Source organism: Scyliorhinus torazame, chromosome 5 (assembly GCF_047496885.1).
Source record: "Scyliorhinus torazame isolate Kashiwa2021f chromosome 5, sScyTor2.1, whole genome shotgun sequence".
NCBI classification, from domain to species: Eukaryota; Metazoa; Chordata; class Chondrichthyes; order Carcharhiniformes; family Scyliorhinidae; genus Scyliorhinus; species Scyliorhinus torazame.
This window is the reverse complement of record NC_092711.1, coordinates 306,559,623-306,585,445: the sequence shown is the minus strand read 5'-3', so window position 1 is coordinate 306,585,445 and position 25,823 is coordinate 306,559,623. Positions and strand designations below refer to the sequence as shown.

At 46.8% G+C, this 25,823-nt stretch overlaps 1 protein-coding gene across 2 annotated transcripts in view; it reads left to right on the top strand.

Annotated features, from left to right (window-relative positions):
• Positions 1-2,610: 2,610 nt before the first annotated feature.
• Positions 2,611-25,823, top strand: part of tbc1d8b (TBC1 domain family member 8B) — a 74,542-nt gene continuing 51,329 nt past the window's right edge. The window contains exons 1-4 of one of the 2 annotated variants that reach the window (XM_072505889.1): positions 2,611-2,855; positions 7,089-7,199; positions 20,239-20,357; positions 23,249-23,477. In XM_072505889.1, the coding sequence (XP_072361990.1) occupies positions 2,729-2,855; positions 7,089-7,199; positions 20,239-20,357; positions 23,249-23,477 (586 nt within the window). In that variant the 5' untranslated portion in view covers positions 2,611-2,728. Of the gene's footprint in view, positions 2,856-7,088; positions 7,200-8,278; positions 8,409-20,238; positions 20,358-23,248; positions 23,478-25,823 lie in introns of those variants that run through there. The other variant, XM_072505890.1, reaches the window with a different exon arrangement.

Sequence of the window (25,823 nt, the reverse complement as noted above, 5' to 3'; positions counted from 1 at the left end):
GCGGGTGAAAGCAGAACTAGGGGGCATAGCCTCAAAATAAGGGGAAGTAGATTGAAGACTGAGTTTAGGAGGAACATTGGGGCTGGTTTAGCACAGTGGGCTAAACAGCTGGCTTGTAATGCAGAATAATGCCAGCAGCGCGGGTTCAATTCCCTAACTGGCTTTCTGAACAGGCGCCGGAATGTGGCGACTAGGAGCTTTTCACAGTAACTTCATTGAAGCCTACTTGTGACAATAAGCGATATTACTATTATTATTAACTTCTTCACCCAAAGGGTAGTAAATCTATGGAATTCCCTGTCCAGTGAAGCAGTTGTGCCTTCTTCATTAAATATTTTCAAGATAAAGATATAGTTTTTTGGAGAATAAAGGAAAAAAAGTGATGGTGTTCAGGCCAGAAAGTGGAGCTGATTCCACAAAAGATCAGCCATGATCTCATTGAATGGCAGAGCAGGCTCGAAGGGCCAGGTGGCCTACTCCTGCTCCTAGTTCTTATGTTCTCAATTGGTGTCTTGCCACATCTGCGGTGTATCCAGAACCTGCCACTGGAGTGGGACGGTTAGATGGCAAACTGATTCGCATCCGGTGCGGATCACACTATTTAACCAGTGCGCAGATGAGCAATCAATATACACGAGACGAAGGTATTCAGTAACTGAGGCTTTAATGCACTCGAACTGATCCCCAGCAGCTTCGTAACAGAAAGTGAAGGCTGCTGGGACGGCATAATCTCTTATACCCCGCCTTCAGGGCGGAGCTACTTCACACAGCCAATGGTAGACTCCAGGGTCTCAACCAATGGCGTCGGCCTCTCAGGTACCGCAATACCTGGTATTACCACATTCACCCCCTGTTAAGAAGGAGTCCGGCGGGGGGGGGTGGCCAGTGAAAAAAAAATAGCCCTTCACATGGTAGGACCAGGTATTGAGGCACCGTACAATCGAGGATTCGATCAAAATGTTCATTTATTGTGAGAGTCAGGATGAAGCAATAAGTCGCTCTGGTGGCCTGATCGTCCTCCTGGAGCGTCCGAGCTTCGGTGGTGATCCTGGTGTTGGTTTCAGTGGTTGCGACTCCGGGAGCATAGTTTCGGCCTCCTCGGCAGCTTCGTCACCCCTGGGCGGCGCTGTTGGGGCAAGCGGTTGGCCTGGGGGGGAAAACCCTGTAGGGGGCGCCGATGAGTGCCCGGGCGAGGGCCGGAGTGGCGGGAGTACTGAGCCCTCCCACTGCTGTGGAGGTGGGGGTAATGGGTCGGGAGCACGTGGGGTTCCGGCGGGCGCTAGGTCCCGAAGGGAGACCGTGTCTTGCCTGCCTTCGAGGAACGCCACGTAGGCGTACTGCGGGTTAGCATGCAGCAGGTGGACCCTCTCGACCAACAGGTCCGACTTGTGCACTCGCACGTGCTTCCGAAGCAGGATGGGTCCGGGTGTTGCTAGTCAGGTTGGGAACGAGGTCCCGGAGGAGGACTTCCTGGGGAAGACAAGAAGATGCTCGTGAGGTGTCTGATTTGTGGCTGTACAGAGCAGCGACCGGATGGCATGAAGGGCCACCGGGAGGACTTCTTGCCAGCGGGAGACTGGGAGATTCCTAGACTGGAGGGCCAGTAGGACGGTCTTCCAGACCGTTCCGTTCTCCTTCTCTACCTGCCCGTTTCCCCGGGAGTTGTAACTGGTCGTCCTGCTCGAGGCGATGCCTTTGCTGAGCAGGAATTGACGCAGTTCGTCACTCATAAAGGAGGACCCCCTATCGCTGTGTATGTACGCGGGGAAACCGAACCGTGTAAAGATACCCTGGAGGGCCTTGATGACGGTGGTTGTGGTCCTGCTGATCATGGCCGCAGATGATGTTATCCAGATACGGAAACGTTGCGCGTAAGCTGTACCGGTCAACCATTCGGTCAATCTCTCGCTGGAAGACCGAGACCCCATTAGTGACACCGAAGGGAACCCTTAAGAATTGTTAGAGCCGCCCATCTGCTTCGAAGGCAGTGTACTTGCAGTCACTATTACGGAGGGGTAGCTGGTGGTAGGCGGACTTGAGATCCACCGTGGAGAAGACCTTATATTGCGCTATTCATGCTATTTAACCAGTGCGCCCCAATCCACGCTGAGGCTGTTAAATCACGCTGATGAGCAATCAATATACACAAGACAAAGGTATTCAGTAACTGAGGCTTTAATGCACTAGAACTGATCCCCAGCAGCTTTGTAACAGAAAGTGAAGGCTGCTGGGACGGCATAATCTTATACCCCGCCTTCAGGGCGGAGCTACTTCACACAGCCAATGGTAGATTCCAGGGTCTCAACCAGTTGGCCATGCTAAATTGTCCTCCGTTTCCAAACAGGGGTTAGGGGGATAGGGTGGAGGTGTGGGCTTAAGTAGGGTGCTCTAGTGGCCGGTGCAGACTCGCTGGGCCGAATGGCCTCCTTCTGCACTGTAAATTCTACGACTATGACTATCCTCTCCCTGGCCCACTTGGATTTGCTGAGAGCTTTGGTCTGCACGGGGCCTGGTGGGACTTGTAGTGGGCCGCGGCGGGCGAACTACAACCCCCGGCGTGCATCGCGCTGGAAGGGCGGGGTTTAGTGCGCGCAACCGCAGTGGCTGTGCGCCCGGAAGCTTTGCTGTCGACGTGGGCAGGTGCGGCGGTTATGGAGTGAGACGGAGGCGGCCCAAGATTCACCCCCCAACAACCACCCCTCCGAGCCGGCGGAGGGAGGCGCCGACCATGTGGCTGAAACCCGAGGAGATGCTTCTGAAGAACGCCCTGAAGTTATGGCTGACGGAGAAAACGCACAAGTACTTTGTCCTGCAGCGTCGCAGAGGCTACGGAGAGGGCGGCGGCGGACTAACGGGTAAAGTTCGGAGAGCCGGCGGGAAGGCACGCGCAGCCGCAGTGCGAGGACAGGTGCCGGCAGCTGGGTCGTGCGCAGTCGCAGAGTTTGCGGGGAGTGCCGGCCGGTGCCTGCTGCACAGCCGCAGAACGAGCCTGCTGGTTGCCGGGCAGTGCGCCGCCGCAAAGCGTCGGCGGCCGGCTGTTATCCTCTTGTGAAGAGAGTAAATAAAAAAGACATTCCTGTGCTCAGAACCCAGTATCGGTGTTCAATTCATACACGGGAAAACTTTATTTGTTGACCTTCCATTTGTTATTTGCTTTACCTGTAATTTATTTACTAATTATCTCTGCCATTTAATTGCCTGTCACTTGTTTAATTTTGTCATTAATTAGTTTCTGATATTTAATTATTGATGTGTCAATTATTGGTCCCCTGACATTTAACCATCTGACATTTAATAATTTATCTGTCATTACTTTGTCATTTATCTATTTGCCATTTTGCTTCATGTCATTCCTGTCATTTAATTTTCCTGAGATTCAGGAAATTCCTTGGGCGGTGGCACGATGGTGCAGTGGTCAGCACTGCTGCCTCACCGGGGACCTGGGTTTGGAGTTTGCATGTTCTCCCCGTGTCTGCGTGGGTTTCCTCCCACAGTCCAAAAAAGATGCGCAGGTTAGGTGGATTGACCATGGCAAATTGCCCCAAAGGCTAGGTGGGGTTATGGGGTTACAGTGGAGTGGGTCTAGGTCGGGTGCTCATTTGGAGGGTCAGTGCATACTTGATGGGTCGAATGGCCTCCTTCTGCACTGTTGGGATTCTATTATTCTGGCCGCTGCACTTCACATTTTATTGTTTGGCATTTATATTATTTGCCATTTATTTGATTATTTGCGTGCCAACCTATTATTTGCTGTGTTTTATTTGCATACTTGCTATCTGTCTCAGTTGTACACCTTCCATTCACCTCATTGCTGGCACCTACGCACTCCAACCCTGGCTCCTCCGGAGGCCCTGAGTTGATTACCCATGGTGTGTGAATAAGCACTTTGGCTCCAACCGTGGATCAGTTGTGTGCTTGTACACTTTCTCTGTGCGTCTCCTTCTGTCCCCACCTCGTTACAGTACTGAAAATCAGTGCTGTCAGCACAACATGCTCTCTGGCCTGTGTTATGCTACCTTGCACTTGCAGAGTGCCGAGGGGCATTTTGTAATTTGTTCTGCACTTTGACAAGTTGTTATCCATCCTTAACGAGGATTTTTCCATACTTTAATTTTGCCCTTTTGTGTTTAGTGTTGAATAAATCACGGGTGCAGTCAAATCTAAAATGAATGGAAATTGCAAAGTATATTTCTTGTACAATAATCTTCCATTTTTGCACGAGACTAGGAGGATTTATTTTGCACTATTTGTTTGACAACAGAAGTAACTTGAAAGTCTCAGATTTTGATATTTCAGGCAGTTCACATTTGGCGTGACCCTGGGGAACTGGGTTAATACACTAAATGATTTCACTTCAGGGAGTCTGGGGATAGAATCCTGCCCAGCTAATAGAATTAAATCCCTAGTTCCCTCCTGGCTGTAATCCTGACATGGTGTGTGCAGGGTCATGATGTACATTTGGCAATGTCATTCAGGCCACACAACTCACTGATACAGGATGTGTTGTATTGGACCCGCTGTCAGGTACGTCCCGTCTTTCTCTATTAGACTGAGGCACACAGTCTCAGGTTTCATCATTAATTTTATGAACGTATTCCTCAGGCCATCTTCCAACAATATCCTCTTTCGAGAAATGGATTGCACTTTATGCTGCAATTTCTTTATCAATCAATACTGAATGATCCGGCATAGGCTGCCTGAATCTGTCAAGATAAATTAAAACTTTTTAAAAAATGTATTTAAAATACTCCCAGAAATTGTTAGTTGTGACATTTGTTGGTAAATCAATAGTTGGCATTCCAGGCAGTTATAAATAATTCACTATATCTAAATCGGTACTCTGCTGTAGTTAAAATTGAGCTGAGGCAGAGATGATTTTGTTTCTCTCTACCAACATACTTAATAAGCACTGGATCAAATCATTGTTACACAGCCCGTTAAAGGGTCTATTGAAAGTTTCCCGTTGTCTCGATTGATAAATGAACTCCCTGGAAGCGAGCTATGCTCAGCTGGTCTGTCTCTTGCCCATTGAACTAAACCTCCGAGCATGTCAGTACTTTTGAACGAGGACAGGAGAAAGGGAGGAAATTTAGAAGCAAGGAATTATTAATCTGCTAACTCTTTCTGCACTTTGAATGCTGGGTTCAACTGGTTGTGGAGCCTTATTGGATTCCAGATTTTCTTTTTAAAGAACAAGAGATTTAACGGTGCCGATCTCTCTTCTATCTTGGAACTTTCTCATTGTCTTGATATTTTTTAAAGTTTGATTATTGCTTTTATGTGTTTTGTTCAGTAGATATATGTGCCTCTAATTGCTGGATATATCTTCAAAATTTCCTTTCGATAGTCTTTAAATTCTTGCTCAAAATGAGTGCCATTACTGTATCCTAAAGAGCATCAAAAAAGTTACACATTGCAATTAAATAAGCTCAACATCATTCTATAACTATATTAGCGATTGGAATGTTACAGAGCAGAAACAGGCCATGCAATCCACTGACCTGTGCCCATGTTTTATGCTCCACATCTTTCTTCATCTACCCCATCAATATCTATTTCTATTCCTGTCTCCCTCGTAACTTCTAATCCTCCCTCCCTAATCTTCCAACTGAAGTGCAAAAATGCTATTTGCTTGAACTACTTTAACTGAGTTTGGTTGGTCATCCACAATGTCTGACATATCCCGACCAAACAAATGTTCGACAGAGAGCTCGAGTCTGGAGAGCGCTTTTAATGGTGGTCAAGGGAAGTGCGACAAGGGCACTCTGAAATCTTCACCATATGAGTTTTGACTTCAAGTCCTAGGAGAAGCTCACCCAAGATCGCTGCTCCTGGTGTGCGATCTAAATTAAAAACAGTGCAGCCTCCTTTGAAAGCATGCGCATACCAGAGGCAGAGAGAAAGGCAAGGAGAGGAAATTCTGAACCGGCAAAGTGTCCAAAACTCAATCCTCTGCAGTATCCTGCCCTGTTTGCAGCAGAATCTTAACGGGCGCAGATTGATCTAAAGCAGTCATCTATGGACCAGGACCCTACCAAACACCCCAGGTGATGAACATGTTTGTCCCTCGAAGAGAAGATGGCCACAAGCAAGACCCTAATACATGATACAGAGTTTCACATTCTCACCACTCTCTGGGTGAAGAAGGTTTTCCTGAATTGCTCATGGGTTTATAAGTGACTATCTTGTATTTATGGTCATTAGTTTTGGACTCTCTCCAGTGTCTACCCTATTGAACTGCTTCAGAATTTCAAAGACTTTTATTCATTCACAACTCAATCTCTTTTCTGAGGAAAAAAGGCCCCAGCCTGTGCAATCATTGCTGGGTTACTGATTTTTAATAATGGTTAACATTTGTATCATAATTCAGATGTTTTAGAATCTAACTTTCAGCAATATAATTTTTGGATGTGAAGTTCGTGTTATTCAAATTTTTTTTTAAAGTAGCCATTCATTTCCTTTTCAATTAAGGGGCAATTTAGCGTGGCTAATCCACCTATCCCTGCACATCTTTGGGTTGTGGGGGTGAGACCCACAGAAACGGGGAGAATGTGCAAACTCTACACGGACAGTGTAGGGACCAGGATCGAATCTGGGTCCTCAGTGCCATGAGGCAGTAGAGCTAACCACTAGCATAACGGTTTTGTCACTGGATTGGTAATCCAGAGATCCAGGGTAATTCCTGTTCAAATCCCACTATGGTAGATGGTGAAATTTGAATTCAATAATAATCCGGAATTTAAGGTCTAATAATGACCAATGAAACCCTTCACACTGGAGTCAGGTTGAGCCCTAACACTGGGTTTCTTACAAAACTTCATGGAAAGAAAATTAAAGGCTTGAACTTGTATAGCATCTTTATGGAACTGACGTGTATTTCTTATTTGCATTTTCCACAGGTTTTATCCCAGCATAATATTCACATGCTGCTAGTTTTCAAAATTAAGGCACTTTCTTGCAAGCTTTAACCTTTCTCTGTCCAGTAGTTTGGTGTAATCCAGCTGAGCGTGCAATGTAAAATGTGTGTGATGGGATGAATAAGAAGCTAATTGTTCAGGTACAAAAACGTTTGTTTTTGGTTCCTGCAGGCCTCCTTGTTGGGACACTTGACACTGTGTTTGATTCAACTTCTAAAGTAGCTCCGTATCGCATTTTACATCAAACACCAGAATCCCAAATCTATTGGTCCATTGCATGTGGTAAGTTAAATCATTATTGTGCAAGTTATTGATGGTTTAGGGTCATCTTTCCTCATCAATCATTTGGGATTTATGACACTTGAATGCATATTAATACATTGCGTTATGCAAAGTACACCAAAGTAAAACTTTATTTAAAAACGTGAAGCATCGTTTCTTAATTTTTGAAAAAGATATTGTTCTTATATTAATTCTTAATGCTATGTTATTGCAACATTTTCCCTCAGGTGCTATGTGCTTTTGTCCAGAAACGTGAAAGCCTTATAGACGCACAATTTTAAAAGGATTTCATGTAATCCCCCTCCTGCAATTTTGAAGTGTGGTAGCGAGCGGGAATTGCCGCAAGCATCCTGGCGCTCGGCCCAGCGAGGCCGGCAACACAAGTCGACGTTAATTGGTCCACTTAACGAGGCCTCGCGGGCTTCTCGCCACAAATGAGGACTTGCCAGCTGATTCGCCGGGACAGCACTCGCCAGCCCCTGCTAACGAGGTCGAGCAGCACTTAAGCTGCACTTGCTCAGTCAACCCCAGCCAGCTCGCAACAATGGCACCGAGGAGACCAGCCCCAAGATTCGGGGACGCAGACCTGGGGAGGCTCCTCGACGCGGTGGAGGCCAGGAGGAATGTTCTGTTCCCCCGAAGATCCCAGAGGGTGAGCCACAAGGCAGCCAGTGCTGCCTGGGATGAGGGGGCAGCAGATTTCAGCTCTGAGTATGACCAGGAGGACTGGCCTGCAGTGCAGGAAGAAGGTCAACGACCTACACCGGGCAGCACTAATGAATAGACACCAGCACCCCCTCAACAACCCCCCCCCCCCCCCCCCCCCAAACTCTGCCTTCACCCCCCCCCCCTTTCCCACCACTGTGAACCCTGCAAGCTCCCTGGCGCAAGGCCGGCAATGCAATTTAACGTTAATTGGTCCACTTAACGAGACCTCGCGGAGTCTCACCGCAAATGAGGGCTCGCCAGCTGATTCGCCAGGACCGCTAACAATGCCCTCTGTGTCTCCTCAGGAAATGCTCTCCCATAATCGCCAGGAGAGGGACCCAGACCGGTGAAGTGGTGCCAGACATAAGAATCCTCACCACCTTCAAGGAGCGGGCTCCGGAGGTGACCGGTGACCGAGGACAGATTGGTCACCCACGTGGAGGCTGGCGGACGCCCCACAGATTAGGAACCACCGGGCTCCATCCGGAAGACCTGTCAAAAGTGAGTTATTGCCTTACTGACTGACTGACCCATCCTGCTCACATGTCCATTCATCTGCAGATCCGCCAGACTACATCGCCAGGCCATCCCGGGCAGCACTCTTCTGACTCCGAGGACAGCACTTCAAAGGAGAGCTCTGAGGACGCAACCGTGGTCGCGGCACAGCTGTCATCCTCACCCTCCACCAGCGCAGATACACACACCTAGGTGGGACATGTTAGTGGACAGGTTCAGGGGCACAATCTGATGAGCACCGCACCGCTGACGATGCACATTAAGTGGATGCAGGCACCCCCAGGCAAGACAGCAGTCGGAGGTCTGCTGGAGCCCAGGACCCAGCTGGTCCCAGCCTGATGCTGAGCCTGTGGAACAAATTACCCAGAGCCGATGGGGACCAACCAGGGCGTTCAGAGGGAGATGTCATTGTCACTCCAGCAGATCCATAGCCGCTTGGAGGAATCTCAGTAGCCTGTGGCGCAGGAGATGTCGCTGGCAATGTGTGGCATCGAGGCCAACACTTAAGGCGGCGACTGCAGTGGAGAGCCTGGTGCACAGCGTCGGATGTGTCCCAGGTGTCGCACAGTCGGTGACAGCCATGGGTGAGGGTCTCAGCAGAATGTCCGACTCATTGGGGGATGTCACCCAGCACCAGGCCAACCTTGATGAGGTTCTACGGGACATATCCCGCTCTCAGGTGGGCATGGCCAAGGCGCTGATGAACCTGTCCCATTCACAGGTGGGCATGGCTGAGGCACTGCAGTGCATGGCCCAGTCACTGAGGAGCATCACTGAAAGCACTATGGTTAAGACCATGGGGGACCATTAGGGCTGGCAGAGCCAGATGATGCAGGGGTAGCCGGGGCTCGAACCAGTGGCCCCTCTGTCCCAAGGTGAACCCCAGGCCCCAAGGTCACCGGTTGGGAGTAGGGGGTGCCGGGTACCTAGCTGGACCCATCCTATGGAGTGGCGATGGCCACCAGCTAACCCGAGATCCACCTCTCTGATGTGGTTGCGTTTCGCAGTTGGTACACGGGACAGGGCGGCGTGGCCCGGTTGTACATGTGTCGCTGACAAGTGAGCCGGGGCTCTCCAGCCACAGACCCTCCAGAGGACACCCGCCAGGAGCATCGAAGGCCAGGGGACGAGGTAAGCAGCTGGCTGCCTCCACCTCTGATGTGCATCCTGGGGAAACACCTAAAATTTAGTGGTAGAACTAAGGACCAAGCATGTCGAGGACCACTGAGGGCACTGGGGAAGTGGGTTGGTGGGTAGGAAATGGATGGGGGGCGGCACCATCGGGAGTGGGGTTTGTACATCACTTTAAACACTTTTCCGCAAAACCATTATGATGCCTCTGTCACTTCCTCCTGCAATGAGGGCTGACCCCCAGACCCTTTGCCTGTTTCCCTAGTCGCCCCCCCCCCCCTTGGAGGGCCCCAACGAGCACTGGGGTGGCACACCCAGCGCCCCCGGGCTCTTTGCCTGTGAACAAAGATGTCAACTCACCTTGGCTCCCCACAGAAGCCCTTCCACCAGGTTCATATTTTTCCAAAGGAGTACTAATTGGCGCCACGCGAGCAGTTGCTGGGGAGACCACTAAATGACGGGAGATTGAAGGATGTGGGGTCGCTCTCGTTAATTGAATGGAAATGGGGCTTAAGTGGTGATAATTGTTTTCTTGCCACGTTACGGCGAGATCCCGATTTTGCCTATGGGAGTAGCCGGTTGCATCGCAAACTGTTCGGTGCCTGCTGCAGATCTCATTTTGGTGCCTCCCGCTATTCTCCGGCCTCGTTACGCTTGATTGTAGCAAGGTCGGAGAATCGCGGCCAGTTTCTCATTCTTTACTCTACCAAAACCACTCACAATTCTGAAAACTTCTATTAAAGCTGTCCATAACCTTCTCTGGCCTTGATGGGAAACGATTCATTTTTCTTTGCACAATTTAAGACCCAACCAATTTAAGACCGTGATTGGAGGGATTCAAAAAGCATTGAAACATATTCATTGTTAATGTGACATTCCATTGTTTAATTAAACATTTAGGAAAGGAACAAAGTCGCCTTTCTATCCCAAGGATTTCCCATGTCCTTCACTGCTAATTAGATACTTTGAGGTATCATCGCTGTTGTAACGTAGACAAACTATTGGCTTCATGGTTGTTAGAATGCAGTACATTAATAATAGATTACTGTGTGATCAAGTTCATTTTTCAGTTACAATTTTATTTTCTTTCAATCCATCCATTGTTTTGCTTTGCAACCACATACCAGCCAATAGCTGTGGTATCTCACATGGAGTCAGACCAAGTCGTGTCTCAGTGAAGCAGTGTTGGTGAATTGGGGAAATTGGACCAGGGTATGCAAATGTAATTTAGTTCTCTGCAAAGTTTTGCATTCTGTCCTTGCCCTTATATAATTGATTTGGTGCTATTTGTAATTAAACAGTGAAAAGGAAGTTAGAAATTTGGAAGGCAAAGAAACTATTTGTTGTGCAGGCGCTTCTCCATGGCTGACAATAACTAAACTGAACTATAAAAATGCCATCATTGGCAGAGAGTGTAATTACAATGTGACATATTTACATAGGCTGTTTCCTTTGTCAATACTAAGCAGAATTTAGAATGAAAGTCCAGGTGACAAAAATATTACAAGGGAAGGGCAGGAAGTGAACACAGATGTTTAAATTAATGTGGATGGTTACTTCACATTTGATTTATATTCCAGTTTCTCCTGTCGGAAGCATTGGCCAAAATTGTCCGGCTGCTCCCGCTGGTGGGATATTCAGGTCCTGCCAACTCCCCCGTCACTTGTTCCGTGGCGGTGGAGGGTGCAAACAACGGGAAAAAAATCAGAAGATATCGTTGCCAGCCAATGGTGTGTTGCCTCCGCCGCTGTAAAACATGCCGTGGGGATGGAGGAAAATCCTACCCATTGCCTTGAATTCTCACCCACATTCTTTTCTGAAAATGTAAAGAGCCACCACTTACAAGTTGTAATAAATTGTGGGCCAAAGTCATGTTACCGTGTATAGGAAGCATTTCCTTAAGACTGTTATGGGCGAGGCGTTTTCAGAACCCCAAAATGTCTCTTGGAGTTCAACCAACCTCTCCCTTTAATGGATTTGTTGCTTTTCCTGGCACACAGCTTTTTCCCTAGGTGTGCGACTACAATTATGCACACGTTGGTTTTCAAACACAAAACACTGTTTATTCCATGAACTCAACTTAACATCTTAAATAAACATTGGATCTCTTAACACCCCTTACTTCAAAGATATCTCAGAAAATATTGCAACAGTAAATAATTCCCTAAAATGTTCCTTCAAACTTCCAAGAGACTTAACACCTTTAAACAAAATCACATCAGGTTAAAGGCTTTACTTTAAATCACCCAAATGATCCAGAGATGGTCTTTTATGGCAGGCATCACAGCTCACTGCAAAACACAGACACACACCAGCTCTTTTCAAAACTGAAACTAAAAACATGCAAAATGGCTGACCTGAGCTCAGCCCCACCCACTCTCTGACATTACTGTTTTCTTAAAGGTACATTGCTTAAACATCCATGTCTTAAAGGTACCCTCACATGACAAGACCATAAGACATGGGGCAGAATTAGGTCACTCGCCCCATCAAGTCTGCTCCGCCATTCCGTCATGGCTGATATTTTTCTCATCCCCACTCTCCTACCTTCTCCCTGTAATCGCTGATCCCCTTATTAATCAAGAACCTATCTATCTCTGCCTTAAAGATACTCTGACTTGGCTTCCACAGTCTTCTGCGGCAAAGAATTTCACAGATTCACCACCCTCTGGCTGAAGAAATTCCTCCTCATCTCTGTTTTAAAGGATCGTCCCTTTAGTCTGAGATTGTGTACTCTGGTTCTAGATTTTCCTACAAGTGGAAATATCCTCTCCACGTAAGTATCCTGTAAGTTTCAGGAAGATCCCCCATATCCTTCTTAACCCCAACGAGTACAGATCCAGAATCCTCAACCGTTCCTCATACGACAAGCTCTTCATTCCAGGGATCATTCTTGTGAACCTCCGTGGACCCTTTCCAAGGCCAGCACATCCTTCCTTAGATACAGGGCCTAAAACTGCTCACAATACTCCAAATTGGCTCCAACCAGAGCATTATACAGCCTCAGAAATACATCCCTGCTCTTGTATTTGCCTTCTTAACTGCTGACTGAACCTGCACGTTAACCTTAAGAGAATTGTGAAAAGGACTCCCAAGTCCCTTTGTGCTTCTGATTTCCTAAGCATTTCCCCATTTAGAAAATAGTCTATGCCTCCATTCCTCCTTCCAAAGTGCATAACCTCACATTTTTCCACATTGTATTCCATCTGCCACTTCTTTACCCACTCTCCTAGTCTGTCCAAGTCCTTCTGCAGCGCCCCTGCTTCCTCAATACTATCTGTCCCTCTACATATCTTTGTATCATCTACACACTTGGCAACAGTGCCTTCAGTTCCTTCCACTGCACTTTGGGGTAATGAATTCCACAGATTCACGACCCTTTGGGAGAAGTAGTTTCTCCTCAACTCTATTATAGATTTGCTGCCTCTTATCCTAAGACTATGGTCTCTTGTTCAAGAACGCACCACAAGAGGAAGTATCAGTTCCACGTCTACTTTATCCAAACACTTTATCATCTTGAGTACCTCAATTTGATCTCCCCTCATTCTTCTAAACTCTAGAGAGTATAGGCCTAAACCTTTCAATCTCGCTTCATATACGACAAACCCCTCATCTCTGGAATCAACCTAGTGAACCTCCTCTGAACTGCCTCCAATGCCATTCCATCTTTCACCAAATAAGGGGACCAAAACTGTGCTCAATACCCCAGATGTGGTCTCACCAATGCCTTGTACAGTTGCAACAACACCTCCTTACCTTTCTATAAAGTGACTCTTTTACAGCTCTTACTTCCTCAAATTATTATACTACTCTATTCCTTTAGGTGTAAATGCCAACATTCCATTTGCTTTTGTTATTATCTGCTGTACCTGTATGCTAGTTTTCTGTGACTCATGAACTAGGATCCCCAGATCCCTCTGCAATGGAGCATCCCAAAGTCACTCCTGATTTAGATAATAAGTTGCCTTCCCATTTTTCTGACCTAAATACACAACCTCACACTTAACATTCATCGAATCATAGAATAGCAACATCACAGAAGGAGGCCATTCACCCCATCTTGTCCATTCCAGCCTGAAGACACCCAGGTGCCCTTTCTAATCCCACCTTCCTGCACCCGGTCCATAGCCCTGTGGCTTAGAGAACTTAAGGTGCAGATGTAGGTACCTTTAAAAAGAGTTTAGGGTCTCTGCCTCCACCACCAACTCCGGCAGTGAATTCCAGACTCCCACTACCTTCTGCATAAAAAGGTTCTTCCACAATAGGTGGGAGACTATCCGGCGCCAGGGATGGGGGCCACCAAGCTATCGGGGTGGGCTAGCTCATGGAAGCGCAGTGGGGTGTGTGCATATGTTCGGTTTATCAAAGGGGTTAGGTTACAGAGTGTTGTTACTGGGGGGGAGGGGTGGGGGAGGGGGGAAATATTCTGCTGACGAGGGAGGGACTTGGGCCAAGGGACAGAGAGGAGGTTGGGGGCGGAGGCTGCCTGGGGGCGGGCCGGTGGAGGCACAGAGCATGGGTTGGAGGCGGGCCCAAAAAGGGGATGGCTGATTGGCGAAGGGGGGGGGCAATGAGCCCCCAAATAGGCTGATCACCTGGAATGTTCGAGGGTTAAATGGGCCGGTCAAGAGGGCACGTGTGTTCGCGCATCTTAGGGGACTGAAGGCGGACGTGGTAATGTTGCAGGAGATGCACCTTAGAGTAACTGACCAGATTAGATTGAAGAAAGGCTGGGTCAGTCGGGTCTTTCACTCGGGACTGGATTCAAATACTAGAGGGGTCGCGATCCTGATCAAAAGAGGGTGGTGTTTGAGGCGGGTAGAATATTTTCTGATGTGGGAGGTCGGTACATTATGGTCAGTGGGAAACTAGAGGGGGTGCAGGTGGTATTAGTAAATGTGTATGTGCCAAATTGCGATGATGTGGAGTTTATAAAGAGGATGTTGGGGAAGATACCGGACCTGGACTCGCACAGGTTGGTCATGGGAGGGGACTTCAACACAGTTATTGACCCTGGCTTGGACCGGTCAAGCTCGAAAACGGGCAGGGTGCCAGCAATGGCAAGAGAACTAGGGGGGTTCATGGAGCAGATGGGGGGGGGGGGGGGGGGGGGGGGGGGATGGATTCATGGAGATTTGGGCGGCCGAGGGTGAAGGAGTCACACTGCATAAAGTGTATTCCCGAATCGATTTCTTCATTTTGAGCAGGGCCTTACTGGCAGAAGTGGTGGACACGGGGTACTCGGCGATCACAATCTCAGACCATGCTCCACACTGGGTTGACCTGCAGGTTAGTAAAGACAGTAACCAGCGCCCATACTGGAGGTTAGATGTGGGACTTTTGGCTGATGAAGGGGTGTGCGAGCGGCTGAGGAAATGTATTCAGAATTACCTGCAGGTCAACGACACGGGGGAAATTTCAGCAGCGATGGTCTGGGAAGCACTGAAGGCGGTGGTCAGAGGGGAGCTGACCTCGATACGGGCCCATAGGGAGAAGGTGGACAGGGCATAGACGGACCGACTGGTTAAGGAGATACTACAGATCGATAGGAGGTATGCGGAGACCCAGAGGCAGGGCTTTTAAAGGAACGGCGGAGGCTACAGGTGTAGTTCAGCTTGTTAACAACATGGAGGTGGTGGAGCAGCTGAGAAAGGCGAGGGTGGGGCGATCTATGAGTATGGAGAGAAGGCCAGCAGAATGCTTGCACAGCAGCTTAGAAAGAGGGAGGGAGATAGGGAAAGTAAATGACGTCGATGGGAATCTGGTTAGAGATTTAGCAGGGGTGAATAAGGCGTTTAGGATTTCTACAGTAGGCTTTATAGGTTGGAACTCCCTATGGGGCCGGAGGGGATGAGGCACTTTTTTTTGGGGGGGGGGCTGAATTTCCCCAAAGGTGGACGGGGAGCTGGTAGAAGGGCTGGGGGCTCTGATCGGGTTGGAAGAGATAGTGGAGGGTCTGAAGGCCATGCAGGCGGGTAAATCCCCGGGGCCGGACGGGTACCCAGTGGAGTTTTGTAAAATGTTCTCTGGGATATTGGGGCCGGTGTTGATGAGGATGTTCAATGAGGCAAGGGAAAGAGGGGTGTTGCCCCCGACGATGTCACAGGCCACGATTTCGCTGATTCTGAAGCGGGACAAGAACCCGGAGCTGTGCAGGTCCTACAGGCCGATATCCCTGTTGAATGTGGACGCCAAACTGCTAGCCAAAACTTTGTCCTCCAGGATTGAGGATTGTGTTCTGGACGTTATTGGGGAGGACCAGACGGGGTTTATTAAGGGTAGGCAGTTGATGGCCACTGTAAGAAGGCTGTTAAATCTGATCATGCTGAGATCATGGAAGGTAGGCAGGTGGAGGTAGTGATCGCAATGGATGCAGAAAAGGCTTTTGATTGGGTAGAGTGGGATTATCTGTGGGTGGTACTGGGACGGTTCGGATTCGGGCTTTATTGAATGGGTCAGGTTGCTGTATCAGGCTCCTGTGGCAAGTGTACGGACGAATAGGACAACATCGGACTATTTTAGACTGCACCGGGGACAAGACAGGGATGCCCCCTCTCCCCACTGTTGTTCGCCCTGGCTATAGAGCCGTTGGCAATTGCTCTGAGAGCCTCAAGGGGCTGGTCCGGGGCACAGAGTCTCGCTCTATGCAGGCGACCTGCTTCTGTATGTATCGGACCCATTAGAGGGGATGGAAGAAATCATGAGGATTCTAGGGGAATTATGGCCGGTTTTCGGGGTATAAGCTAAATATGGGGAAAAGTGAGATGTTTGCGATCCAGGCGAGGGGACAGGAGAGGCGATTGGGGAGCTGCCGTTTAGATTAGTAGGGGGAAGCTTTAGGTACCTAGGCATCCAAGTGGCGCAGGAATGGGACCGGCTGCATAAATTAAATCTAGCCCGGCTAGTAGACCAAATGAAGGGCGATTTTTGGAGATGGGGCGCGCTCCCGTTGTCATTAGCTGGGAGGGTGCAGACGATGAAGATGATGGCCCTCCCGAGATTCCTGTTTGTGTTTCAATGTCTCCCCATCTTTATTCCACAGTACTTTTTTAAACGGGTCAACAAAGTGATCTCTGGCTTTGTTTGGGCGGGCAAGACCCTGCGGGTAAGCAAGGTAATGCTTGAGCGGAGTCGGGGAGAGGGAGGGCTGGCACTGCCAAATTTTAGTAACTATTACTGGGTGGCGAATATAGCCATGATCAGGAAGTGGGAGGTGGGGGAGGGGTCGGCATGGGAGCGTATGGAGGCAGCTTCATGCAAGGGCACCAGTTTGGGGGCGTTGGTAATTGCGCTTATGCCGTTCCCGCTGGCATAGTACTCCACCAGCCCCGTGGTGGTGGCGGACCTGAGAGTCTGCGGGCAATGGAGGAGACATGTGGGAGCAGAGGGAGCATCGGTCTGGTCCCCAATCTGTAATAATCACCGGTTTGCCCCGGGAAGTATGGATGGGGGGTTCCGGATATGGCGGAGAGCAGGGATTGAGAGGATGGGGGCTATGTTTACAGAGGGGAGCTTTCCGAGTACGAGGGCGCTGGAGGAGAAGTTTGGGTTGGCGAGGGGAAATGAATTCAGGTATCTGCAAGTGCGGGACTTCCTACGTAAATAGGTGTCAACCTTCCCAATCCTACCGTTAAGGGGCATTCAGGACAGGGTAGATTCCAGAGGGTGGGGAGCGTCTCGGACATTTGCAAGGAACTTATGGGGTCAGAGGAGACGCAGATTGCGGAGCTGAAACGTAAGTGGGAGTAGGAGCTGGGAGGAGAAATAGAGGATGATCTATGGGCGGACATGTTGAGTAGAGTCAACGCATCCGCAACATGTGCCAGGCTCAGCCTGATAAAATCTAAGGTCGTTCACCGAGCTCACATGACAGTGGCCCGGATGAGCAGATTCTTTGAGGTGGAAGACGGGTGCGCAAAATGTGCGGGAGGACCAGCAAACCATGTTCACATGCTCTGGGCATGGCTGAAGCTTTGGGGATTTTGGCAGCGGTTTGCAGCTGTCATGTCCACGGTGTTAAAAACAAGGATGGTGCTGAGTCCAGAGGTGGCGATTTTCGGGGTGTTGGAAGACCCGGGAATCCAGGAGGAGAAGAGGCAGATGTTCTGGCCTTTGCTTCCCTGGTAGCCCGCAGGCGGATACTATTAGCTTGGAGGGAGTCAAAGCCCCGAAGTCGGAGACCTGTCTCTCGGATATGGCTAGTTTTCTCTGGAGAAAATCAAGTTCACCTTGCGAGGGTCACTGTTAGGGTTCGCCCGGAGGTGGCAACCGTTCGTCGACTTCTTCGTGGAAAATTAATCGTCAGCAGAAGAGGGTAGGGCTTAGTTTAGCTTAGTGTAGGAGGTTAATAAAGGTGGGACATGTGAGGGAGGGAATTGGCTTTTTGCACTATGTTTATAGTTTCATGAACATTGTTTATTGTGTTGTCAAAATACCAAAAAATACCTCAATAAAATGTTTATTTAAAAAAAAGTATACCAGATCCTGCATGTGTGGGACTAGGGTGTAATCCTGTTTGATATTTTTAGAGCATGCGATTCTGTCATACTGGGTTTACAAAACAACCACCGCTATATGTGCAGGCAAATTATACAGCTCAGTGCAAAGACTTGAGCTGGTTTGTTGCTATCTGTATTTTCACAGCACTATATCCTGGTTAAAGTTCAATATTTGTGTACTGTGTGTACATTTCACAGCTACGGAAAGCACAGGTGTATTATAGTATTATTCGGATTTGCTTGTTTAATATGCTGGCCACAGGAGAATGTGCTTCAGCCTTTGTGTTATCAGGTGGAATCTCCGACTGCTGATAGTGTGACTCAACTGTTCCACTGCACCAATCTTTCTTGATGCGGTGATAATTTTAAGTGTAGTGCATTTATTACCTTTGGATGGACACTAAGGACCTATATCTAAGTGTTGCTTTATCTTTATCTTTTTTATTCTTTCTACTCAAATTCTCTGAGATTTATTGATGCAACAATTTTAGTAATGTAGTTTAGCACAATTTACTTGCAGACCATTTAACCGTTCAAGTCTGCGCAGCCATTTAATGACACATGGTTGATCATCAACCTTAACTGCACTTGGTCACACTACCCCCAGATTCCTTTAATGCCCCAAAATACTATTGAATGAACTAATTGACTGGGCGCCCCCAGATTCCTGGGGTAAAAATTATTCCAAAGATTCACAACCCTTTCAGTGTACAACTTTCTACTTATCATAGTCCTAATCTTCCCTTCTAAAGCTGTGACCCCTACTTTGGACTTCCCAGTCCCGGGAAACATCCTCCTGGCACCTATTCTACCGAGTTCCTCAGCAATTCTATCTGTTTCACTTGCGCTTCTAAACTCTCGAGTGTATAGGCTCAAGCCTTTAGCATTTTGGTGCCCAGGAGTTAAGTAAACATGACAGCCCTGTTGTGCAGCCAGCTATGTGATATTGCTTGTTTGTTTTTTTTTAAACTGCTTATACTGCAGGCAGAACATAACCACTTGTTCTCGGCATTCAATGAATGCTAAACCATTACATTTACTCAAACTTTAGTGGCACTCCTTGCATGCTGAGAGGCACCTTAGGAGCAGTGAGTGGAAGAGAAAAGACAAAGGTTGGAAAGGGCACAGATACTAGATATTTGAAAAGAAAGGTTTAGTAGCTAAATAGGCCTTATTGAATAACATGAAAATTACGCCTTCAACAGTGAGCACAATATCTTTGACCTCGCATCAAACTGTTTATCTCAATGGAGCCTCTAACGTATGCACTAGTTATCCATGAATGTTTTGTGAGGCCTCCTTGAACAGCCTGTTAATATTAATATTATCTGGTCTAAGTCCACCTGAGAGCTCAAAGATTAACTTGACGCTGTGTTGTTTGTATTGTGCTTTATGTCATTCCTGCACCATATGTTCAAGACCAAAACTGTTGATTTTCTATTGATATTATTGTTCCTCTGAGTGATTGGGGGTGAAGGGAGGGGTCTTTGGCTCATGTTTGTATTTATTTATGTAAAGAAAACATACTGATTTAACTAGAAACTGCATTTTAACCCAACAGCACTTAAAATGAGCAGTTGAAATGTCTTCTACATGGGAATTGCGACTACGGGTAATAGTATTAAATAAAAGACTGAATAAAGCAACAGAAACAGCCAAGTCTACTTTCCTTGGTCTAGTTGCTCAGCAGTTTATGGATGGTTAGTTGCTCTCCATTTTGGCAGCTGTCCATATCCCAAGTGAGACGGCCTGAAATGGGGAATAAGTCCTATGTTAGTCAATGTCTGCCCTTGGCTGTTTAAAACTGTATAAGGAACATTATGGCTTGGGTCACTGTCTGTGCGGAGTCTGCACGTCCTCCCTGTGTCTGCGCGGGTTTTCTCCGGGTGCTCCGGTTTCCTCCCACAAGTCCCGAAAGACGTGCTGTTATGTAATTTGGACGTTCTGAATTCTCCCTCCGCGTACCCGAACAGGCGCTGGAATGTGGCGACTCGGGGCTTTTCACAGTAACTTCATTGCAGTGTTAGTGTAAGCCGACTTGTGACAATAAAGATTATTATTATTATAATTGCTAAAATGCGTTGAAATTATTCTACTTTGGTTTTGGTTGCTTAGGGTGGCTACAATTCGCCAATCATGGTATTTTGAAGATTTATGATTGAAGTTTTATTTTATTTCCAAACCAGGAGCCAACAGTGAAGAAATAAATAAGCACTGGGAATGGCTGGAACAGAATGTGATGGCAATACTTTCTGTATTTGATAGTAACGAAGATATCACTAGCTTTGTTCAGGGAAAAATACGGGTAAGAATGCAAGCAGTTTTCGTTCCTGTTGCTTTCCTCGGGGTTCTGCTCGGGTTAGTTTCAGTTTTATAGGCCATCTGTCTTAACAGGGCTGACAAAGTCATTGACTGAAAATTTCCAGTTGTCCCTGATGGTGGGATCTTCCAGTCCCGCTGATGGTGACCCCTGGTGGTGGAGGGTGCAAACAGTGCAAAAACCCATTGACAGCAGTAGGACTGGGAGATCCCACTGTCAGCCAATTGCGGGGCCTCCTCCACTGCCACAAAACACGTTGCGGGGTGGGTGGAAACTTCTGCCCAAGATCACCGATAGTGGAAAAATCTCATTGTATTGTGCCGGTTAAAAAGCATGTAAATGTCACCGTACATCAGTTCAATGCATTATTCAACATCTGGAATCATTTTTGAACAACGCTGCTTGGTGAGTAAGTTGAACTTTCTGTACTGTACTTCAGAATAGCACAGTACAGAATGCATCCACTTGAGGCTGCATCGGCCTTTTGAAAGAGCAATTTGGTTGGTGCCACTCCAGCTTTCCCATATCTCTGCATTTTTTCTTCAAGTACTTAACCTGTTCCCTGCTGCTAAATTTGCATCTGCCACCCTTTCAGACACTGCATTCCAACTGATAATCACTGATTGTGTAGGTTTTCCTCATGTTCTTTTCTAAAATCTGTATGCTCTGGTCTTCTGGACTAGCTGGAGACCGGACTATCCCCCCAAGAAGTGCTGTGGGACCCCTCAAAAGTCCCAATGTACTGACTCCCCATTTGAACTTCCAATGGGCAATAGCCCATTTCTCTGGCACCCTCCGAAAAAGCCTCAACTCTGCATTATAGAGTCAGAGACTGCAGACAGTGTTGTCTTGCTTACCTGCATAATTACTCAGGAAATATTAAACCAATTTGAAATCCTATCTAACACCTGGGTAAGTACAGAACTGCCCCCCCTCTTTCTCCCCCCCCCCCCCCCCCCCCATGATTCACACTGTCCCCTTTATCCCCCATTCTTGACTCCACCTCACCACCCTATCCTGTTGCCTCACTACCCCCTTACCTACCCGACACACTTACCACCTCCTTTTCAAAGAATCTTTGGGGCATTTAAACTCTTTATGTATCAGAGTAAGGCAGCTAGTGCCATAAAAAGGGGGTGCAGATTGTGTACATTTTCGCTCTGCTGTTTCCTTCAAGGGATCCTCTAACAGATTACCTAGAAAAATTGGAGGAAGGTAAGTGTGAATTTTTATTTTGCCTGATCAGGGTTAGATGTTTGGATTTAGGCCAGTTTCATGTATTCATAGAGAACATATACATTTATCAAATGCCCTCTTGACATGCTTTGTTCTAAGGAGAACAACAGCCGCTTCTCTAACTCTGAAGAGTCTCATAGACTTGAAATGTTAACTCTGTTTCTCTCTGTACAGATGCTGCCAAACCTGTTGAGTTTTTCCAGCATTTTCTGTCTTTATACCAGCTTCTCTAGTCTGTGCATGTAATTGTGATTCCTCATCCCTGGAACCATTCTGGTAAATCAATCTCAAGGGCAGCATGGTAGCACAGTAGTTAGCACAGTTGCTTCAAAGCTCCAGGGTCCCAGGTTCCGTTTCCGGCTTGGGTCACTGTCCCGTGTCTGCATGGGTTTCTGCCGGGTGCTCCGGTTTCCTCCCACAGTCCGAAGATGTGCAGGTTAGGTGGATTGCCCCTGATAAATTGCCCTTGGTGTCCAAAAAGGTTAGGTGGGGTTACTGGGATGGGGTGGAGGCGTGGGCTTCAGCAGGGTGCTCTTTATAAGGGAAGCTGCAGACTCGATGGGCCGAATGGCCTCCTTCTGCACTGTAAATTCTATGATTCTGTTACCTCCCTAAAGCCTTCACATCCTTCCTGAAGTATGGTGTCTAGAATTGAACACCCCAGAGGCCTCTATTTGTAAAGCCCAGGATCTCCAGTGTTCTGTTAATCAGCCCTGTCACCTTCAAAGATTTGTGCAACAGCACGCTCAGCTCCTTCTGTTCTTGCACTCTCTTTAAAACTGTACCAATTTGTCTCTGCTAATTATCCCCATCGAAATCCATCACCTCACATTTATTTGCATTGAATTTCATCTATCATGCCCCCCCCCCCCCCCATTCTCCAAGCTTGTCTGCTTGAAGTGTGTTTCCTGTCTGCCTCCGTATTTGCGGCACTCGCCTCCGTATTTGCGGCACTCGCCTCCGTATTTGCGGCACTTGAAAGTTTTGCATCGTCTGCATATTTTGAAATTGTGTTTTATACATCCAAGTCACTATGTCATAAATAGCACAGGCGTTAGTATTTCAGGAGCTCCTTTTGAACTTCCCTCGTGTCTGAAAATTTAGCTATTCACCCCAAGTTTCTGTTTCCTGCCCCATAGCCAACTTTGTAGCAGTGCTGATCAATTTTGCATGCAATCCTTCCGACGTTTGTTCCTAAAAAATTCTCCTGATGACATTTTATAGCATTTTTCACCCATGAAATCTCATTGTTGTAGTTGCTTGAGTGGAGGGGAAAACAATTATAGTTATTCAGCAACTGTCCAGTGAGTTAAAAGAATATTACTGCGCAGTTCCTTTTGCAAAAACACAGCTTATTTTAGAATGGGATTTACGTTTCTCCTCTAACAGACTTGTCTGAATTATTTTTTAAATGAATTATATGAAATCTCACATTTATCGATTGGATTATTTCTGCAATGTAAAATAATGAAATATGAAAAATATAGTTAGGGGAACTGGATGGAATGTTGACCACAGACAGATCAGCCATTTCTTATGATCGCATAATCTTCTGAAAAAGGTATTTTAGGAGGTATGAAGTATACACATTGTTAATCATACATTGTACTTAAAGATTTCTCCATTATTTCTATTTTAAGGGTCTAATAGCGGAAGAGTCTCAAAGTGCATCAATAAAGGAGGAAGATGACCCTGAGAAATTTCGTGAGGCCCTGCTGAAATTTGATAAGTGGTTTGGGCTGCCTGAGCAAGAGAAACTGGTGACCTATTATTCATGCAGTTACTGGAGTGGACGGGTGCCGTGCCAAGGTTGGGTGTATCTCAGCACCAACTTCCTCAGCTTCTATTCCTTTTTCCTAGGCAAAGAAGGTGAGAGTCTGTGATGTATATTCACTTCATGACTGATTGTCAGGTCCATAGACATTTCTGCAACATATTGTATTTCAAATCTAATCTATTAGTGTATGTGTCGCAACTCCTGTGGTCACCATGTCTAGTAAACATGCTTATGAAGTATGTGATGTGCCAGGGCCCAATTTGGAGTCAGTTTTCCACCTATTCCAGTGTACTTACTGCTCTGGTCACTGCACACTTAAAAGAAAATGTCTTGGTTTGAGGTAAACAAAAATTGCCTCCATCTTGTTGCCCTAGCTGGAGATATTATTGTCACTGGTGCAGCTGCTCTCAATTGCCTGACACGGATTAATTTGCTGAGTGCATTTTTAAAAAAAAAAACTTGTTCATGCAAGCCTGTGTCAATGGCAAGGCCAGCATTTGTTGCCTACTTTTAATTGCCCATGACAATTTGGTGGTGTGTCACTGCTATGAACCAGAGAAGTCCATGTGGTGAAGGTACTCCCACAGTGTTGTTAGGGAGGAGGTTTCAGGTCTTTGACCCAGTGATGTTGGATCAATGGTGATATAAGTCAGGAAGGTGTGTGCATATTGCAATGGTGGTGTTTCCTAGTCTTCTAGGTGGTAGAGATTGTGGGTTTCAAAGTACCAGTGTTCTTCAATGTATATTATTAAATGCCCTTAATGTCGCATATTTTTACATTCTAAAACAAGTTTTTTTTGTAGCGTAAGACATAATTATGAACCAGCCAGTTACAACAAAGTGGTTATTGTAATCAATGCAAGAGCTCTGGTGTACTTGGGTAATTTGCCATAAAGTTTTTCCATTTGATTCTAAAACATTTTTGCTCCACTTTTAGTTTTAAAAAAAATTATATACACTGGCATATTCTTTGGGATATTGGAATACTGAGTAATAAGCTGGCTTGTGACTCAGCACTTATTGAGTATTGTGACGATTGGAGGATTTGGGGAATATTGCCTTCTAAATATTGGGACAAGTTAAGAGTTAAAAGCCTGGATATATAGTATGTTTGGCTGCGGTTGTCATATTTTTGAAAAGGATTTTGGTTTGCTTCTAGTAAATAGCAGGTGAAATTTACCAGATAAATGTGTGTTTGCCAGGGAGGTCCCTGGGGAGTTGATGTGCTTTTGCAGCCTGTAGAGATGATTGTGTTTTTCATCTTGAGGAGATGAAGTCATTGCTGGGCGGAGCTCCAGAGAGGCCGTGAGTTTGCAGAAGCTCTGAGAGGGCGACGAGCTGAGTTCTGATCTGCCTGACTCCGAGTCCACAATTAATTCCAAGTAGGATAGTTTAACAAAACAGTAATAATATTTTAAAGCAGAGAAGACCAGGAAGAGGCTGAAACAACCGGGTTGAAGCAGCTATTTGAAGGCATTCAGCCAGAGTCTGAAGGGTTATACCCGGAGCCAAAATCTGTTTTATAAAGCAAGTATCACTCTGTGCCCTGCTAATTTTAAGTTGGATTAGGAGCTGTGTGTTTCTCGTTGTTTAATGGAAAATTGTTTAGTTATGTTCAGGGGTATTTAGAAGCTGTTTTGTGTGCATTCATAATATAGTATTGTTTTAGAAATACCAAAGTCCTATTTTTTTCTTGCAATCAGTCCTAGAACAAGATCATTCTTTCCGCACAGTCTTAAAATAAACTAAAATATTGGGGTTTCAGTCCAGTATCCGAGCCACTGTTGAGATCTTGTCTGGGGTCGTAACAATATACAGAAGCCAGAAACTTTGCTGCCTGCAGATGCACATTGAGATGTCTGTAAACCATGCTCTTTCTGTTAGAAGTCATGATATATCATTGTTCTAAGCAATGTGTATTATGTAACAGTTTTTCAGTGGGGAGAGAGAAAGAGACCATCTATTAACAAGATAATGGAGACAGTAACAAAAATTGAGTTGTGTTGTCAAAAGATGGACCTTTATAAGGAGTTAGTGTAACTCTGCTGGGCTTGGCCTCGCCGAGGATAATCATCTGTGGTTGAGATTACTGATGCTCTTTAGATAGTTTCTGCAGGATTGGTGTTCATTCCTTTTTGGTGAGGCATCCAGACTGGAAACATTAGCTCCCTTCTCTCTCCGTAGATGCTGTCAGACCTGCTGCGATTGTCCAGTATTTTCTGCTTTTGTTGCTATTGTAGGAAATCTCTAAAACCCCTTGCCATGTTAGAAAGTAGCTTCCTGGTATGGGATTAGAAGTGAATGCCTCTGTGTTTCGTTGTTCATCTGGAGCAAAGACTTTGTGGTGGGGCAATTGAGGAACAGTGGAAGACATTCAAAGGGATCTTTCACAGTGCTCAGAAAAAATATATACCAGTGAAAAGGAAGGACTGTAGGAT